The sequence below is a fragment of the Physeter macrocephalus genome, chromosome 9, assembly GCF_002837175.3.
Source record: "Physeter macrocephalus isolate SW-GA chromosome 9, ASM283717v5, whole genome shotgun sequence".
Lineage (NCBI taxonomy): Eukaryota > Metazoa > Chordata > Mammalia > Artiodactyla > Physeteridae > Physeter > Physeter macrocephalus.
In genome coordinates this window covers 102,862,856-102,883,607 of record NC_041222.1, presented here as the reverse complement: position 1 = coordinate 102,883,607, position 20,752 = coordinate 102,862,856, and the positions used below count along the sequence as shown (strand labels likewise).

The window sequence follows — 20,752 nt, the reverse complement described above, 5'->3', positions numbered from 1 at the left end:
GCTCAAAATATAAACCAGGCAAGCATCACATTCAGCTGGAGGGCCACCTGTAGCTCAAAAAGTCATTGCTGCAGGGAGATCAGTTTGGTCCTTTGTGACCACCTAGAGGGGTGGGATAGGGAGGGTGGGAGGGAGACGCAAGAGGGGCGAGATATGGGGATATATGTATACGTATGGCTGATTTACTTTGTTATAAGCAGAAACTAACACAACACTGTAGAGCAATTATACTCCAATAAAAATGTTTTTTAAAAAAAAAAAGTCATTGCTGGAGCTTTGCCCGTGACCTAATTCCAGCAATAAGAGGCAAGCAGTCAGGACTTGGGGAAGGGATTTGAGAGATGAGTCCAAGCCACGGGCTTTGTGACTCCAGCCATCTCCTGAATAGGCCTGGTGTGTGTGTGTCATAAGAGGAAGTGGACATTCAGTGCATCCAACAAATAGGTCTAGCAATAAATTCCCTTGAAATCATTTGAAAAATTCAACGTTTAGTGAAGCCTCTTTGTAAAACCCTAAGATCAATTGCCAGAATAATAATAGCTGTTATCGTGACCCCTCTCATTCATCAGCAGAGAAACTAGCTAGAAAAACAGTTAACCTTTTTCTTTATTTAAAAGGCAATTATTGAGTAAATACTATATGTTATGGACTGATTTATGTCCCCCACCTCCCAAATGCATGAGTTGAAGCCCTAACCCTTCAACAATATAACTATTTGGACATAGGGCCTTCAAGGAGGTAATTAACATTAAATGAGGTAATAAGGGTGAGGCCCTAACCCTATAGGACTGGTGTCCTTGTAAGAAAAGACACCAGGTGCCAGAAAAAAGGCCATGTGAAAACACAATAACAAGGCTGCTGTCTTCATGCCAAGGAGGGAGGCCTCAGAGGAAACCAAACCTACCGACACCTTGATCTGAGACCTCCAGCCCCCAGAACTGCAAGAAATAAATTCCTGTTGTTTAAGCCGCCCAGTTAGTGGTATTTTGTTACGGCAGCCCAGCTGATGAATTCATTCTACACCAAGAACTACGCCAGGGGCTGGAGCTACAGAGATGGTTAAGGCATAGCTTCTCCGCAAGCTCACTGGCTTGAGGTAACTCTGCAGGATCCTGCAAGAAGCAGAACCAGCCCTTGGCCTCCCCAAGCCACCTGACACTAGGGTGAGCCTGCCAAGCTTCCTCTTGAACTTGCTTGGACCGGCTGTTTAGGTTGTATGTGGACCCAGACTCATTACACCAGAACTAGACTAATGGTGGCTTTCTTTAAGACCTCTTTGGTTTCGCAGACCTCTCTGCATTGTTTTGTTTTGTTGTTCTGTTCTGCTCTATTTTCAGGGAAAAATAACATCTCACTCTCTCCCAGAGAAAGGATAACTCACAATCTCATCAAACCCCAATTAGCTCGTTCTCAGAACTATCCACCCATTGAGTCTGTCCTGATTAATTACATTCAGTTAAGAAATTTGAGAGGAGGGAGATTATGCAAAATGCTCAGATTACAAGGAAACGTGATGTTATCATTCAGAAAGCTGACCGGAGCATTCAGGCATTCAGAGATTATTACACTGGTTTTTGCAAGAGATGGTGCTCCAGGGTGGAATTTCTGGTGTCACTGGTTTGGAGAAAGAACATTTGCTTTTTCATAGGAAATACTGAACAGTTTTCTTATTAGTTTTGCACGAATTTCCCTTGATACAGGACACAGTGGCGGAATGCTGGCCGGTGTGACTCAGAATTTTAAGGCTGGCCTCCGAAGCTCACTATTTCTGTTCCCCATCTGTTTGATTTTGTGTCAGATGGTAAGAAAGAGAGCGGGAATATTTTTATCACCACTCAGCTTTGTCCTCTACAAAATGAAAATGTTACAGCTTCATAATCGAGGGCCCGCAAAGAAGTATTTCAGGGAAGTAGTTATACCATGTATTGCACTACCAGTTAGTATCCCAAATGCAATTTGACATTTTCACCTTTTTTCCCCCTTAAAGACCCAAGTCACCTCTTTTAATATGGTGTGTTAACAATGATGAAATTTACAGTAGGAAACTCAGACCCTGAATTATCTTACTTGAAAATAAGGACAATTTGCTGACCTTCCTTAGAAGGATGGCTATTAAACTCACGAATGAGTTCAAGAGAACCTACTTCTCCAGAGAACTTTAAAAGCCCACAGATGATCATGTGTCTCCGGGATTTTGCGGCAATCCTGTCCAGGTCAAAGGGTCACATCCTTCTCAGAATCAACTCTATGAATTTGATTGCAGATTTTCATTAACTAACAGTCCTGAATTTTACACAAGAGCTTAACATCCCTCTATTCGATAAGCTTTTAAACCTGCCCACATTTCAATGATGTGACCTGAATTCAACAGGAAGAATTATTTTATCTGGACACCATGTTGTATAAGTCATCTCTCAAGGACTAAAAAAGTTGCTTTATTTTCGACGCCTGTGGCTATCACCCTCAGATCCTTGAGGATGATGTTGGAGGTGGATTTCCACGATTACCCTGGAGCACATCGGAGATTTACTGGCAAATCATAGATGAACGCAGCATTGGCAGGAGTGTTTTCGTATTCACGGAACAGCACTCCAGGGGAAAACGACAGGAATAGGAAATGTCAAGGTATTAGTTAAAAGATGAGGTGTACAACGGGGCCGAGTCTGCGGAGATGCCTCCGTGCTGCTTTCCGAGTGCGGTGACAGCCACCTTGCCGGGGTGTCTTCCCACAGTCTCGGCAGAGATGGGGCCACACTGCACACGAGCCAGCTTCTCCCGAAGGCACTGCCTCCAAAGCAGCATCCCCGCTCGTAAACCCCTTGACACACAGGGGCGCTGTCGGTGCTGTTAGCAGCGTGGGAAGTGGTCTCCTCCTAGATCCCTTCTCTGCACGGACTACTCATATTAACTCCCGACTCTCAGATCTCCTTCTGGCAACTTTTCCTGTAGATGCTCTTGAACTCTCCCTGTAAAATTTTCCTTCAGGTCTCATTTCCCCTCCTCCTGTTCAGCTTTAATGGACTAGTCTGAGATTTGTAAATTGCAGGGAGAAAACCAGGGCATGGGTGACTCTGTTCATCTCCTAAGCTACTCCTTACACTTTACCCAAAAAAGGTCTGCTTTCATGTTTCTGACATACAATGCGCTTTTGTCTCATAACATGTGTGAGCGTAACTCACACCAAAGCGTGAATAATCGCTGCCTGAGCTTCCAGAAACTTTTGCTCGGCCAAGCCAGCCGGTCACTGGCTTTTGCCAGCCGTGCACCCCTTCGAGGATGTGTACTAAACTAGTTCCTTCCTTGACCTTTTGAAATTACAACACCAAAACCTAACGGAAAAAATCCAAACTAAAAAAAAAAAAAAAAAAAAAAAATCATAGTTACTAAGAGTTCGTATTTTTGTGTGCTCCAGAGACCACAATTGTCCCGTCTTCCCTGCTTTGCAAAGGATATATAAGTCAGCACTATTCTGCCAATTTCTAATTTTTCTTTTTGGAAAGTGGACTTTTTTTTTTTTTTTTTTTGGCTGCATTGGGTCTTCATGGCTGCGCGCAGGCTTTCTCCAGCTGATGCAGGCGGGGGCTACTCTTCGTTGCGGTGCGTGGGCTTCTCATCGCGGTGGCTTCTCTTGTTGCGGAGCACGGGCTCTAGGCGCGCAGGCTCAGTAGTTGTGGCTCTCGGGCTTAGTTGCTCCGCGGCATGTGGGATCTTCCCAAACCAGGGATCGAAACCGTGTCTCCTGCATTGGCAGGCGGACTCTTAACCACTGCGCCACCAGGGAAGCCCCGGAAAGTGGACTCTTTTAAAAAGCCAGATTCAAAATCTAGGGTCTCGTGCAGAGGTCAGGAAATGCTTGCTCCCCTTAACACCCCCGTGATGCCTTCTCTGGTACCAGCACCCCTTCCCCCCGCCCAGAATCCAGCCATCGTGGGCAAGCAGCTGGGCCCCTTCAGCCCTGGACCTGGACCACTGGTCACTTCTCCATCCCTGGGCTGCCAGTGCTTTACCAAAGCTCCCTGATCGTTAAAGTGGTTTTATTTCTTTTTTGTTTTGTTTTTTCTTTTTTTTAATTGAAGTACAGTTGATTTATGATGTGACACATCATTATTTGTAATGGCTACAAAGTATTCCATTGTATGCCTCTATCATAATGTATTTAAACAATTCCCTATCAATGGATAATGTATATTTATGTTGCTTTGATTTTTTTTAAGTGGTTTTACTTCTAACACTGCTTCAGCTTCTCTACCTCAGTCAGACTCCAACCCAAATTTGGACTAAGATCACTTCTTTCCTAAACCCAAGGATTCATAGCTTTCTTTCATCTCCATGTATCCCTTTGAGCTCAGTAAAGCATTCACCACAGACTTATCACCCAAAACTGCACTTTTCTGGTGAATTAATTATATCCATTTCCATAATGTGGTGTAAGAGCTCAGATCTAGGGATCAGAGACATAGGTACAAATCCCGGCCATATAATCATGGACAAACCGTTTAATTTCCCAGAGCCTCAGTTGCCAGTGGGAATAGATACACAGCACAGCAGTGGTGCAGATGAAGAAGTGAGATAATGGTCGTGAAAGCTCCCAATTTAGTATGAAGTAGGTACCCTCTTTTCTCTTCCTTCTCTCAGAGAAAGTTGCTTACCATAACTCTAATAAGTGGTTTGTTTATACAAATCTTCCTCCATGTCTATTTGCGCAAACCAAAATGTTTTTGGCGATTAATCCTTAATCTGAAAGTTCTGTTCTGACACTGGATATTGTTATTTCACAAACAATACTCACAATGCTTCATTTCAAGTGGCAGGACATAGTTTTAGAAACAGACTATTTGGAGCAGAACACATATAAGTCTGCAGGCCCTATGGTAATATTTCTGCCGTGGGCTCATGGTTTTCTTGCATAATGTAAGCCAGGCTTCCAAAATGAGCAGTTCCAGCAGGTCCCAGGGCAAGAGAGAGATGCCAAAGCAATTAAGTTTATGGTAAATTCAGAAGAGGAAAATGTGCATACGATAGGAAAAAAAATCTCTGCGGGCTTAATTTCTAGGAAAGGCAGGAGTCGTCTCTGCCCGCAGCCACAGGACGCCACTAGCACGGAGCAATTAGGGGTGGAATGATCTGCTCGAGCAGAAATAGTGTGACGGCCACAAGGCAGAACTTCCACAGCGAAGGTCCTAGAAGGATCATGAGAGCGTTTTCAGTACTTTGCATTTATAAGCTGTTTTTTTTTTAATTCTTATGGAGTATAGTTGATTGTCAATGTTGTGTTAGTTTCAGGTGTACAGCAAAGTGATTCAGATTATGTATATATATATCTATTCTTTTTGAGATTCTTTTCCATTCTAGGTTACTACAAGATACTGGGTACAGTTCCCTGTGCTCTACAGCAGGTCCTTGTTGTTTATCTATTTTATATATAAACGTGTGTATATTTTAATCCCAAACTCCCTCCCCTTCCATCTGCCGTTTTTAATTTCTAAAAGCACCTCACAATTTTTTTTATCCGCCTCACATGAATTGGGGAGGGCTCATGTATAATTCTGTCCTCAAGCCTCCCCATCCCAGAAAGGTGGTTCCGTGTTAATTCTGCTCTTCCTCATTCCCATCGAGGTCAAGCTTCCTGAAAGAGGAGCTTGCATTGGTTGCCTCCCATTTCTCCTCTGTCCACTTGGCCATCCGTCTCCTGCCTTCACTGACCGTGGAAATTGAAACTGTCCTCAGAAAGGCCCCTGGGGACCTCCTAGCGGCCAAGTCCGACGGCCCCTCCCAGCCCCCCATGACCTCACTAAGGAATTTGACCCTGCTGACCCCCGACCCCCTCCACGTCCACTTCTTGACACCCTTCTCTCTGCCTTCTCTCTGGCTCTCCTCTTACTTTCCCGGCTTTTTCCCCGACAACTCGTTCTTTGCCTGCTTCCCAGAGAAACCATTCCCCGGAATTCCATCCTCAACCCTCCTCCTCCTCTTCGCTGTGCAATATCACATCCTCCTCTGACTCTATTACTCAGTCAGATTCCAGGCAGGAGGCAGAAGTCACACCAGTAATCTGAACAGGGAAATTATCATGGGCAGAAAAGCGTTAACTAGTAAAAGGGGTAAAATGGACTTTAAAGGGCACAGAAGTAGCCACCTTCAGGGAATGTGAGCAAGGCAGGAACTCAGAGGCTTAGGAGAGCCCACCCCTCCCCCTCCCCTCCCTCCCTCCCCCTCCCCTCCCTCCCTCCCCCTCCCCTCCCTCCCTCCCCCTCCCCTCCCTCCCTCGAAACAGACAGAATCTCTGCTTTCACACTCAAAGACATCAAGGCACCAAGAGCTCCATGGGGAGATATGTAGCAACCCGTCCATGAAATCCATCATCAAGGTCCCTGGGCACCAGCCAAGGGACCAACATGGCGCTGAGCTTCTTCAGGGACACAGAGGAGTCTGAGGTGCATGGTCCGTGTCTCCACAGAGCCTACAACCAACCCAGCCGGGCGACACAACTGGCTCATTGCCAAGCAGAAGAAGAGTTTTCATTCTTTCCCCCTCCCCCCCGCTCCTCCCCTCCCCCTCCCCCGCCTCCTCACCCCCTCCCACAGCAAGGAGGAAGGTCAGGCCTCCTTTGCCAGGTATGGCTGCTGCAAACAGCCCCGCCAGGTGGTGGTGAGGACACCTGCAGGAGGCAGGAGCCCCCGCGAATCCATGAGGACCTCTCAGGTGAGGCCGCTTCCTTCTGCCCCACCCCACACGCCCACGTGCTGATACACATGGGAAAACAGGGCACACAGGGCACAGAAGGAAGAGCCTTCCTCCTGCTCTGAACCTTCCATTAGTAAAGCCTACAGTTGTAACCGGTGCGAGGAAAATGTCTACAGGGTCCACCCTGAGTACCACAAAGCAAGGCAGAGGGGGTAGGTGTGGAGTTGAGAGGCAATGTCTTAACAATCGGCGTAGTGGATGATTTCCAAATCTGAATTTCTTACACTGACCTCTCTCCCAAACTTCAGACTGTCTATGTATGGATGTCACCGAGACACCTCAAACTCAGCACATCTTCATTATCCACAAGCAAACGATTGTCAAGACCTGCAAACGTTCTCTGAAAAAGAAATGTGTCTGCAGTACACCTCTCCCTTTGAATACATATACATTCTTTGGATACGTTCTATCACCACCTCTACCAGAGTTCAGATTCTCATTATCGATTAGAACTGATGCCTATGCTCGCAACAGCATTGCTCTTCATCTCTCTTTCCCATTAACACCAGAATTGACTGCCTAAAATAAGACTTTCTTCTCAAAAACTTCTAATAATTCTCTCTGCCAACAGCACAAGGTCTACATTGCTTATCTTGGTATTTGCGACCTTCCCAAAATGGCACCAATCTACCCTCCAGCCTCATTTTTCTATGCATCCAAATACTGCTTCTGCTAGTACTACAATAAAGCTAACATTTATGGAGCAATTAGTATGAACCAGACACCAATGCAAGCACCTTTTACGTATAATCTCATTTAATCATCACATCAAGTTTATCATGTATCATTATTATTATCTTCATTTTACAGAAGAGTAAACTGAGGCAAAAAGAAGCTAAATAAGTTGCCTAAAGGCCCACAGCTAGTAAATGGTGACATCAAACTCTAAACCCAGGTAGTCTAATTCCAGAATCTATACTCCTATGTACATTATTATTTCTTTCTAAAAATAAATACATGTAAGAATAAATTTAACCAACAGGGCAAAAGACATATACAAACATTACTGAAAGAAATTTTAAAAGATCTAAATAAATGTCCATGGATTAGAAGACAATATTGTTAATACTACCGAAAAATACTATGGCAACACTACTCAAAGAAATCTACAGGTAATCCCTATCAAAACTCCAAGGGCTTTTTTTGCAGCAATAGAAAAACTCATTCTGAAGTTCATATGGAATCTGAAGAATCCTAAATAGTCAAAACAACCTTGAAGAAGAAGAACAAAGTTGGAGGACTCACACTTCCTGATTTCAAAACGCAACACAAAGTTACAGTAATCAAAAATGTGTGGCACTCCGATGATCCAGCAATCCCACTTCTGGGTATATATTCAAAGGAAATGAACCAACCAAAAACCAAGAAGCAAGTAAATGTGAACTGTTTGTCATACCGGCATTTCCTGATTGGATAATTTACGCTTTAGTCTTCCTCTCCCAGGAAGGCAGAGGTTGGTAAACTTAGACTCACCCAGCAATTAATCTTCTAATATTTTATCCCATTTGAAATGACCCAGATAGTCAATGAATTCTCCTTATTTAACTTAGTTTAGTTTCAAGTTAGCAAAATCTGGAGGGACTATTTTAGACAGACATTCCCAAAACATAATTATTCCTATAGAGTTTACCTAAAAGCTCTTATCTCATTTACATTTAAGTTTCATCATATCAAGTTATTTTCCTTGCTGACAACTTTGCAACAGATGTAATAAGGTCTTATTTGACCTCCAGTAAACCTAGGTACAACAGAAGTATTATACTTAACACTGATGACTCTAAAAACATGTCTATATCAATCAAACCAACAAGCTTCAGTAGCTTCAATAACAGATATCAATTCAGTACTGAATATTTCCCAGATCACATGAACCTGAAATTCATTCTATGTCTGAGAATTCATATAAGCTTGTAATTTCTTTTAAGCAAATAAACAGAGCTCATCCACAAACCAATCTTGGCAACGCCATCTAGAAGCAGAGACACCTCATATTTATTAAGGTACACATAGACATGCATATGTCTCTACAGACACAGAGATCTCACAGTTTTCCTGCTACAGCTTAAAAGGCCTCTCTTTTTTGTCTTCACTCTCAGGGATTAAAGTTCCTGAGAGCCCAGGTAGATCATTTATAGCTCAAAAGGCACAGGGAGAGAAATACCAATTCCACCTAGAAAGCCAAATTCCTCTAACAGCATAAGCAAAAAACTGTTTTAGAATGTCAAAAGCTTCCCATTTTGGCCATTTTCACGGCTTTTTTTTAGTTCCTAAATAGCCGATTCGGTTTAAACAAATAACAGGAATAGAGAATAATCCATATCGTTCACACACAGGCGCACACCTCACTTGAGGAGGAACAGGAATCAGCATTCAAGTTAACCTTCGCCTCGGCCCTTAGCTCAGCCGCCGTGGCCTTTCTTAATATAAAAGGCAATGGCCAGCCCACAGCTGTGGCCAATATCTCTGCAACAGCCGTAGGGGTGTCTAGGAGTTCTCTGTACTCTCTCGGCGGCCCCCATTCATCAAGGACAGCCACTGCAAGACCCCGATACTAGTGGACGGCCACCCCAGGGTTACCCCCAAAACTTTCAGGCCCCACGTGTTAGTGGTCGGCCCCAAAACTTTCCATTCCCCGTCCTAACTTCCCGACATCTCGGTGCTCACGGGCGTTTCCTCCGTCTCCTGGCTGCTCCACCAAATGTTGGGCTGCACCCCGCAGGCCTACAAGGCCTGTACTTGCCCAGCTTTAAGACGGAAGGAAGAGCCCGGAGTCAGCGACAGAGGCATCAGTGGTTAATGCATAGGGGAGCTTACACGTCTGAGGCAGGGTCCTGGGGCCACTCCCCACTGTGAACGGTGGACGGCGGGCAGGACAGGGAGGCAGTCTTGGCTCCCAGGGGCAGGGGGAAACCCAGTTATAGGGGGATCGATGTCAGGTGAGCTCGTCGGTTACCGGGGAAACCAGCAGAGGAGCACACCCCTTCCCTCCCATTGGATGAGGTATCATGGTGGAGACGTTCTGATCTCAAGGTTAGAACAATCACCAGCTGGGGCCGGGCAAGTACGTAGGGAGGTCAGTCATGTGAATCAGGTGGTAGCGATTCAAAAAGAAGTAACTGTTAAACGCTAGTGGGGTCCCTTGTAACGCGTGCTGGGCCTGGTTGTGAGTAGAATGCAGCACACATTCAAGGCAGGAATAAGGCGAACAAAGTCTGAGGATCTAACGTAAAACGCACTGACTGTAGTTGATAACACCGAATTGTACAATTGAAACAAGCTAAGCAGGGAGGACTTGAATGTTCTTACAAAAAGAAAAGATAAATATGTGAGGTGATGGCTGTGTTAATTAACTAAATAAGGAGAATCCCTTCACAAAGTAAACGTATATTCACTCACCACAATGCATACTTTAAATATCTAATTTTAGGACTTCCCTGGTGGCGCAGTGGTTAAGAATCCGCCTGCCAATGCAGGGGACACGGGTTCCAGCCCTGGTCTGGAAAGATCCCTCATGCTGCAGAGCAACTAAGCCCGTGCGCCACAACTAGTGAGCCCGTGCGCCACAACTACTGAAGCCCACGTGCCCTAGAGCCCGTGCCCCGCAACAGGAGAAGCCACCGCAATGAGAAGCCCGCGCACCGCAACGAAGAGCAGCCCCCGCTCGCCGCACCTAGAGAAAGCCCGCGCGCGGCAGCAACGAAGACCCGATGCAGCCAAAAATAAATTTTAAAAACTAATAAAATAAATAAATATCTAATTTTATATGTCAATTATACCTCAATAAAAGCTGAATTGAAAAAAATTAAAAGGTTTATGGGCTCTCAGAAGAGAAATCGTTTCCCCGCTTTACTAGTCAAATTCAATCAAAGCTGCAAGACCCTGAAAGAAAATTGGCCCCATCAGGTGTATTGGCAGCTGAGACGCCTGCGAAGCCCTCTCGGTGCTACAGCATGCCGTGGGCACCAAAAAGGTCACAGTTTTCCAAGAATGAAAAAATAATGGTCACCAACAGAACTCTGGGATTTGAAGAAATGTTGTCCATAGGAAGGAGCATCACTAAGGACCAGCTTTTGGAGCCCATCAATAAAATGATGGACGTCTCTGCAGCTGTCTTCACGGTCTTGAGGACCCTGACCCCACCCGGGGGTCTTCATCTCCCCCAGACATGCCCCGCCCAGGGAGGACACCATGCCAGAGGGGGTTCAGGAATCATTGGTCCTGATGCGTCAGGACTTTCTGGATCACAAGGGACTAGGCATGCTTTCAAAGAAGGGGACAGATTTTTGGAGGGTTGAATTCGAGTTTATTTTTATGAATTTTTTAAACTGAGATATAATTGACCTGTAACATATTACTTTCAGGTGTCCACATAATGATTTGATATTTGTACATATTACAAAATGATCACCACGATAAGTCTAGTTAACATCTGTCACCACAGAGTGACTAATTTTCTTGTGATGAAAGCATTTCAGACCTCCTGTCTTAGCAGCTTTCAAATATACAACACAGTACGGTGAAGTATCCTGACCGTGCTGTACATCACATCCCCAGGACTTATTTATTTTATAACTGGAAGTCTGTACCTCTTTTTAGCATTTTTTGTGGGGGTGGGGGGCCGCGCGGCATGTGGGATCCCGGCCAGGGATCGAGCCCGCGCCCCCTGCATTGGAAGCTGGGAGTCTTAACCACTGGACCGCCAGGGAAGTCCCCTGGAAGTCTATACCTATTGACCCCCTTCACCATTTCACCCACAAATCCTTTTTTTATTTTTCACTGTATACCACTATCTAGCATAGTGGCTGGGACATACCAGGTACCTAACGTTTGTTGAATTGAGTCACGAACGTACCACTTCTTACTTAAAACACCCCAAGTCTATGGGGGGGCGAAAGGATAGCAAACCATGCTCTAGCGTTTGTTGAGCTGAGGCGAGTCTCTCTTCGACAACCAACTGAATTACCTATCAGCCACCTCGACATTTATTTCACACGCCCCTTCTCCTGTGCCTCTTTTTTTTTTGTTTTGGTTTGGTTTTTTTTTTTTTTGCGGTAGGCGGGCCTCTCACTGTTGCGGCCTCTCCCGTTGCGGAGCACAGGCTCCGGACGCGCAGGCTCAGCGGCCACGGCTCACGGGCCCAGCCGCTCCACGGCACGTGGGATCCTCCCGGACCGGGGCGCGAACCCGCGTCCCCTGCATCGGCAGGCGGACCCTCAACCACTGCGCCACCAGGGAAGCCCCACCTGTGCCTCTTTTATAAAACCTCTCGTGTTGGGGAGGAAAAGCCAAGGTTCCAGCTGAGCCTGACGTCTCTTGCAGACCTAAGAAATCCTTCACTGTCTTCCGGACCTGTTCCTAATCCTTGTCCAACAGACGATCTCTGTACTCCTGTCATACACCTTGAGTCCCTTTTGCCCCATTTTCCTCCTGCTTCCCACCCGTTCCTAGTCAAGCACCACCTCACTTTCTAGTCCTGCCCCGTGTCTCTCAGATTCCCTGGTGCAATTTTAGCGCTGCCGAGTCCCGGTGCGGGAGGTCAGGGGAACAGAACAGGAGAATTCCCTGCTCTGCATTGATGAATTCAGTGTCCTTGTCCTAGATCTGGGCGTGTCTTTGCCTGTGAACTGCTTTTCCTTCAGCCACAGATACAGAGCCCATGGTGAAAAAGTCCAAATCATTTGTGTTTTTTCTTGTCTACTTTTTTTAGAAAGAAAACTTTTTAGAAAGCAAACTTTATTCAAATGGATAAGCAAGTATTAGGGTCCATTCTGTTGGGATTTTACTCCTCTGTTTATTATGACAGAGCTGTGCTTATGAGCCGAGGATGGGATGTGCATTCTGGCTGAAGAGGTGGGAATGAAAACAGCAGCAGGTGAGGCTGGCCTGATGAGCCCTGAGTCCAGGTGCCTGCCTTGCCCTTTAGGGAGCTCTCCGCATCCCTTCTCCGGCAGAATGATGGGCTGAAATCTACACAGATGTGGACAATTATGGCTTGGAAACTTGAAATTTGGTTTCTGCAGCCATTTATCCCATTGTCTACACAGATGCCATTTGTGTGAGAATTTAGAACATTCAAGGACAGGAATTATGGATATAATTTATCAGTAATTTTACACTTATTTGAGGGTGCATATTCAAAAGCTTTCTCGTTGACACATACACACTATATTTAAAATGGATAACCCACAAGGACCTACCGTATAGCACAGGGAACTCTCCTCAATATTACGTAACAACCTAAATGAAAGAAGAATTTGAAAAAGAATAGATACATGTATATGTACAACTGAATCGCTTTGCTGTACCCCTGAAACTAACACAACATTGTTAATCAACTACACTGCAATGTAAAATAAAAAGTTAAAAAAAATTTTCTCATTAAAAAAAGAAAGGAACATTCAAGAGTTTAGAAAACGGTTTTCTCTACCCCTGCCAGAGCCCTTTCACGCTCATAGCATTTAGAAACAGAAAGAGGCCCTCCGATGGCTTTGGTGCAGATCCTTGGGCAGGTCTGGCAGGTACACTGCCCGGCATCCCTGGCTGCTCCAAGTCCTCTTCTTCCCCGAGTCCTTCTCTTCCAAGAGCAGAGCCCGTGCAGCTGGTCCCTCTGCGGCCGCGTGAGGCCATAAACCGATAGCAGCTGCTTTTCCCTCCCCGTGGATCAGAGCTCCTCGACTCAGGAGAGGGAACAAGAGTGCCCTGAAGGTGCCTTTAGCATCCATTGATACTGGTTCTCTAAGAAGAGTGAGTCTGTGAATTCAGTGGCCAAGAGTAAAGAGAGAGCTCTGTCCAGAGTTCTCTCCGGCAGCCCTGGGGGGAGCAGCTTTAGAAACCAACACCCTGGCCCCAGATAAGATCAGACGGGCGCCGACGGATGCTGGCCTCTGGAGAGAGATGCAAGCTCAGACTTCTGCCCCTCAGGGTGCTTCTCTTTCACCAAATAAACTGGATCACACACCCGGGAACTGAGTCCACAAAAGGCCTATTTTAAGCGTGGCTCCCCAAATTCCACGGTAAAATTCCTCCCTGGTGCTTGACTGAGGAGGTGGAGAAGAGGTGAAGGAGGTGAGAATGACTGGGGTGCTCCCCGACACGACCCAGTTCATCCCCTGTCCTTCACGATCGCCCACGAGACTAAGAGGACAGAGTCAATTCATTTGCAAGCGGGGAGGGGGGATTGGGGGGTGGCAAACATTTTCCCTCTTTCAACTTCAAATGTGGAGTCTATGGCGCCCAGGAAAGTGAATAGAAAAGTGCTTGTGTGTGTCCACTTACCGTTTGTCCACTTGTTTTTGCAAGAGTGTCCATAGCTCTCCTTGGATTCTCGGAGAGGTCCGTAGGCCAAAGTAGGTTCAGAACCGTTGCCCTGTGTCCCCCATTATTTCACATCCCCTGTCATCGGGGACAGACACCCCGAGAATAGTGGTCCAGTAGCAGAAGACAAACCCCAGCTGTTGCCAAATTCCGTGGATAAGGACACTGGTATCCAGCACATTGATTCCCTCCTGAATGACACTATACCAGCCTCTACTCCTAAAGGAAGTGGAAATGAAACAGCTCTCTCTACCACACCCCATCCAGACATCACTTATTCCATTCGTGATACCCCGTACATCACATGACAACCTCCTCTCTGCCTCATCGCCCCATCCCAGGAGGATCAGGCCCCACTCAGGCATCCTTCCATCCTGGAGAGACTCCTTATCTCCTCATTCTGGGTGAAAGAACTGTGACTAAAACGATCACTTGAGTACATCCCGTTCTTGTTTCCATTCTTAGTGGCACCTAAAGGGATTATTATAATCCAGGACTCTACAAAGGCTGGAAAGGATTGCGATCCTCGAGCTTATCTAAGCAGACACACCTCAGTAACAAAGTATAGACATTGCCCAGCTCTGCAACAGGATGTGGTTCTGATGCCAACAGGAAGATTGGTGGAAGCTTCACGCGGGAAGATTTGACGTGGGGGTGTGTCTGCAACCAGACTTTTTCCATTGCTGTTTCTGCTGTTGATATTTTTCACCCTTTTCCCACCCGCAACTGTTCAGTTCTTTACATCCATGTTAACAAAATACTTGCTAAGAATTATGAGTGTTTTTTTCTCATTCTGCAACTTTTCAAAGTCCAGACGTGATGTAGAGAAACTTCATCCAGTAGAGGATTACACTGATAGTAGTATCCTCCCTCTTTTGCTAATACTCTAGGATGGCGTTAATTTATCATCCAGGAGAAATGCTAAACCAGGATGACAGGTGCAGACAAAGACCATCCCGGGCCGCTGGGGACGTCAGGTGGCCACATTCTTGCACAGTGATCTCTCTTCCTCACAGCTTTTATCTGCACCACCTGCCTCATAGCGGAGGTCTCCCAGCTAAGGCGGTGAAGGGAGAAGATGCTTTGAAGCAGGAAGATAACCAGTTCCAAGTTCAAGAACTACCTGAAAAAGAAAAATCTCCCATCGTACAGAAGTCTTGAACTCCACGTCCGTGCACCTGGGTCGCAGCTTCACACACTGCCTGGCTGAGGTTTTGCTGTTCAGTCTTCCCATGTTCTTTTACACGTAGACTGGGCAATGTTATAGTTAATTCTCTGATTTCTCTCCATAAATTGCATATAAATTTAAGGCATCATTCAATCATCATGTAATCAAAACACAAAAAAAATACCGAATCTCCGCCAGGATTGTCAGGAACCAGGGGTACAATGAAAAACAGCCCATCCTCATCCTGTCTTCTTTCCACAGCTTCGAAACGTGGCAGCAAATCTCTGCGTGGACAGCAAGCACGGAGCCACGGGGACCGAGCTGAGGCTGGACGTCTGTGTCAAGGACGGTTCTGAGAGGACGTGGTCTCATGAGCAGGTGCGTCATGGGGGGAGGGGCTGAGGCAGGCCGGGGGACGGGGGGAAGTGTGGGAACAAACCTCTAGGTGGGACCTGGGTGAGGCCCTGACAGGTCACCACCCAGCTCTGCAGTCAAGGGAATCACTTCACTTCTTTGCTTCCATTTCTTCTCAGAACAGTGGTGATCGTTAATTGAGATCATGTATAAAAATATGCTTTAAATAACAGAAAGGGGGACTTCCCTGGTGATGCAGTGGTTAAGCACGCTCCCAATGCAGGGCGCCCGGGTTCGATCCCTGGTCGGGGAACTAGATCCCGCATGCCGCGGAGCAGCTCAGAGTTCGCATGCCACAGCCAAGGAGCACATGTGCCACAACTAAGGAGCCCACCGGCCGCAACTGAGACCCGGCGCAACCAGATAAATAGATAAAATAAATACTAAAAATAAATAAAATAAAAGGGTGGCAAAACATAGACCATGCTTTTAAAAAGCTAAGAATAACAGAAAGGGTGGTAGAGATGTTGATCGTGACCCTAACCTTCTATTTCCTTTCCCAGAATGGTAGTTTTCAAACCATGAAAAGCTTGTAGAGTGCTACGTAACTCTCCCAAGCAAATTTCATGGTTTTACTGAAAGATTCTCGGTTATTCTGTAAGTTTTTGTGACCTTCTCTAATCTTATTTTCCCGCTCTGGCTGTTTACTGAAAAGACTACTTTACATACACCTCTCGTCCGTAGCAGCAGTTTGTAATCTTACACACAAAGGATCACGTGGCGGCAATAACACCCCAGCATGGCCTTCGGGGGAGGCTTTAAGACTATTTATTGCTTCTGCTTGAAAAACATTTCAGAGCAACTCAGTTTACTAAGTGAGGTATGATCCCTGACCCTCTTTGAAACACCCTTGAAAGGGGCTTTCCTCACACTGTGTCACCTGTAAAAGAGGAGAGACGGTGGGTAGAATTATGTCTGCCCGTTTTTATTATCTGAATATTAAATTATAAAATATTTCAAATAGGAAACTATAAAAAAATTACGGCACACCCTGGTGTACTCATCACACGGATTGAACGAGTATCTACAGCTATTGCCATGTTTTTTAGAAGAAAAAAATGTACAGATAGAGTGAAAACCCCTCCACCCCACCCTACGCGCCCCCCCCCACAAAAGGATACATCTCAGGTTCAAGATCCTGTGTTGGGTTTATGCCTTGTCTCCCAGAATTGTCCACAATGCTTCTCTTATGAAAACCAAGAGTAGGCAAGCAGTCTCCAGTAAGGCATTCGTTCTCTCCTCCAGCTGTTCCTCAAGTGTCCATCTTGAACATCGAGTCAGTGAAGCTCCCCGTCCCCCAGCCTGGGTTCTCCACGAGTGGTCTGGGTGTGCCGACTCGGCCTGTCGGCCCCTCTCCGCCCCCTCTCCGCCAAGCACCCTCATCCCCCCGGCCTGCAGTACAGCGCAGAGCCGCTGATGCAGGAAAACGGCAGCAGCAGACCAAGCCCACGGCACAGCCCAGAGCCCACCCAAACAACCCCTAACCCAACACCACCCCTCCCCGGCGGGGGACCCGGTCCTTGTCCTCTTCTCCCGCAGCCTCGTGGTCTTCTAGAAGGATCATGGGCCTTCGGTCAGGCCAACCTAGATCCCAGCCAGTTTAACCTGTGCGTCCTTGTGAAATCGTTGTATCTTTCGAGGCCACAGTCCCTCCCCCTTTACACAGGGACAGTAACACCCACCTCACGGACAGGGTTATTGTGAGAATCAATATCGTCCGTGATGTCCCAGCACCTTGCGCAGGTAGGAGGTGCAGAGCAAATATACTTTGTCTTCTTCCTTCTCACAACCTTCCGCGCAGATCGCTTTATACCAGCCCCGAACTAGAAACCTCCCGCCGCCCAAGGCAGCTGCCAAACATCAAATACTACGTCTCACTCACTCAAATACACCCTGCACGTGTAGACACGTATCAGATGGGTTTTAAAGAAGGCCCTGCAGCTCGAGGGTCACTGGGGGGCGTGGAATATCCGTGGAAGCTGACGGCCTACTCCATCCTCTGTCCCTTTCTAAAAGCACCACGGGGATGTGACCAGCGCGGTGGACGGTGCCAGCCTGTTTCCCCCAAGAAGCAATTCAGACTGCAGCCTGGGAACAAAAGAGAAGGCTTCAAGGCCAGTCAGTAAGGCTGGCATCTAGGGTGGGAAAGGATATTTCTTTTTTAAAGAAAAAGGAGAATGCCATAAGGAAAATCCGTATCTGTTGGGTTAAAGTTCACTCTGCCGTCTCTATTCAGCCCAACCAAGAGACACACCTATCCAGCTGGCTGATACGAAGGATGCGTACCTGAATGCCTGGATCAGGTTGAACAACTCCATCCCCTGGAATGTGCTAGAATGAAATACGCTCTGGCCTGCAGATTTAGTTTGACGGCTGCACGTAAATGTAAAGAAAACCAGCTACACTGCATACATTTAAATTTTTTTGGTTCAGTTCCTCCCCGACCCCGCCCCACCCCAAGCTAAACTGCAAAAAGCTATGGCGTGTAATTCCAGAAATAGTCACCAGAGGGCAGCACCAGACAAGCAGACAACTATCTAAGAGGAACGAAAGATCAGTTACTACAGCTCGTGAAAGAGATTTCCAGCCTCTAGAGACTTCTGAAAACAGGGCAATGCAACAAGGTTGAAAGGAGGTAAACTCAATCATATCTGAAATACGTATCACCGTATACTGACGTGGAGGTTCAATCATCCCAAGCTGCTTCGTTTTCCAGTAGTTAACTGTTCGCTTTTTTCGATATATTACTCAATGACTTCTAAAAATTAGGACTCATTCTTCTACATTTAGATGAAAATTCCCAGAGGAGAAAAGAATATCAGGACAGGAAAATTATAGGCACTCTTTCTGATTCAAAAGCATTCAAAGAACACGAAAGGGGCACTTATTAGAGCTGGAATGATTTTTTTTAATGGCAAAAATAAAACACAAATGAATAAACAAAATAGTTCCGTGGGGAGTTAAAGAGAGTCTGTGGAAGCACCTGGTAAGAAAAAGGCTTTTGTCACAGAAGAGGGGGATGACTGAGGCTTCCCTGCAGGAAGGGAGCGTGCAGCTCATTTTCCAGCCCTCTGTCGAGGCATATCACCGCAGCTCCGAGAGCTGGCTCTCAGTTTCCTATGGGGACCAAGAAAGAAAAGAAGAAGAAAAGCCTTCATAGGACTGTGTGTGAGGTCTGGAAAGAACACTCCCCATGTGCTGTTAGGAGTCTGATGGAAAGGTGGGGAGTGGGGAGTCTTCGGTGCCAGGGGGCAGCCCTGACCTGCGCTGGGAGGAAGCCTGCAGGGGAGTCTCCGTCCTGCTGAGGATGTTGCCCTGCCCGGAGCTGGACAGAGATGTGCAGAGACGGAGGCGGATCAGTGCACCTGGTACAGGACGGCTGATGGATATGCAGTGTCAGCCTCAGGACCGAGGGTGCCAAACCACAAGGAGAAACACGCAGTAGCTCAGACCTCTACCAACCACACGCCAATGCGATAAAATCTAACTCATCACAGAGAGAAAAATAGTTTCCATCTTCTCAGGTCAGGTAGCAGCATTGAGATAATAAATTTACGTGCAGCAGCGAGGCTTGTGAGCTTGCTCGCATAACACAATACAGACTCAGGCAATGTTACACACACCAAGAAGGATGACTTACGTATCATTCCGAATCCGTTTTAAAGTATCACTTCAAAGAGGAAAGTGGATAAATGAACATCAATTTACTCCAAGGCTGAGGAATGTGAGGTTGAAAAAAAATCAGGAGGTATTGTGCAGGGAACCTGAATAAAATCTGAATACTTCTTGTCAGCAAGGAGCAGCCCAAGGGTTTGCAAACCATCAAATACGTGCATGATGTCTGTCTGTTTCTGCTTTGGCACGATTGCACAGGGGCACGTGGGCCTAAGGAATGAGACGCTCGGTGCCTGATTGGTTCCTCACTACCATTAGGATAAGCTATGTGGCAGGAGACAGCATTTCAAAGACACGAGAGAGAGAAATCTTAGCTAATGGCAGGTGCAGAAGAATAAAGCCGTTTTTATAATCCGAAGACGCGTCTCCCGGGACGCAGGAAAGTAAGCACCGGGTGATAATAATAATAATACTAATGCCTCAAACACTGAAGCCCTACAAGCTGATGATCAGTCTGCACAGCTGAGAATGATTACTGCACCCGAATAACAAGCCTGGAAACAAGAACTAAAAGTCACCCGAGGGTGCCCTGAGATGTAATTGTGACAGCAGATGAATAAATCAGCTGAGAGACAAATGTGCCCGTTTGCTTTCACGCAGGTATTCTTTTGGACTTGACTCATCTATTTAATAAAAAGTAAGGAAAGGAAACAGAAAGAAAGTAAAAAGTAAGAAAAGACTGTCTACAGAGGCGTACACAAGCCTGGACTCCCGAAGTGTGCCGGTGGCCGGTCCTTGCACTTCTGCAGGCCAATTGTCCCCAACTGGGTGATGATGACAGAGCCCTTCAGCTCTGGCTTTTACATGTATAAAAACCAAAAAGAGGAAACGAGACAAAGCAGAAAATCGATAAACCATCAAGACCACCGGTTCCTGCGCGGGTTGCACTGCTTATGGTACCCAGGGGTTGTGATATTTAAATAACATAAAGATTTAAGCAATGACAGGTGTACAGGCCAGGACATAATTACCTAATAATAGGTATCTGAGCCTAGAATCATTGAAATTGAAAGCTCAAAAAAAATATTGTTGTAATTAGACACAAACAACACAAATTCATTTGGGAACCTGAAAAGACTAATTATTAATTCCTCTTGACAGTTATCCCAATGCAATTTCTGTTAATATAATGAGTGTGAGTTTTTACTTATTCAATAGAAATTTTATTGGACATTAATTAAATGTCATGAATTGTTCTGGGTGCTGGAAACACAAAGATGAAGAAGATGTGGTTCCTGCCATTACGGGTCTCACGGTCTAGTGAGGGATACGGAAACATAATCGGACAATCATGAGAAATAAGGTGGGGGATGGGAGGGAGGAAGGGAGGGGTTCAAAGAGAAGGCTTCTTAGCGAGTGGACACCTGAACCTAACCTTAAAGGACTGCTGAGCAGTAACTAGGTTGGCCAGTGAATGTGGGCCTTCCAACCAGAGGG

At 46.2% G+C, this 20,752-nt stretch overlaps 1 protein-coding gene across 1 annotated transcript in view; it reads left to right on the top strand.

The window, feature by feature from the left end:
• GALNTL6 (polypeptide N-acetylgalactosaminyltransferase like 6) overlaps positions 1 to 20,752 on the top strand; it is a 1,282,336-nt gene that overhangs the window by 1,242,715 nt on the left and 18,869 nt on the right. Inside the window, exon 10 of the mRNA XM_024130813.1 lies at positions 15,488 to 15,604. Within this exon, the coding sequence (XP_023986581.1) occupies positions 15,488 to 15,604 (117 nt within the window). The remainder of the gene's footprint in view (positions 1 to 15,487; positions 15,605 to 20,752) is intronic.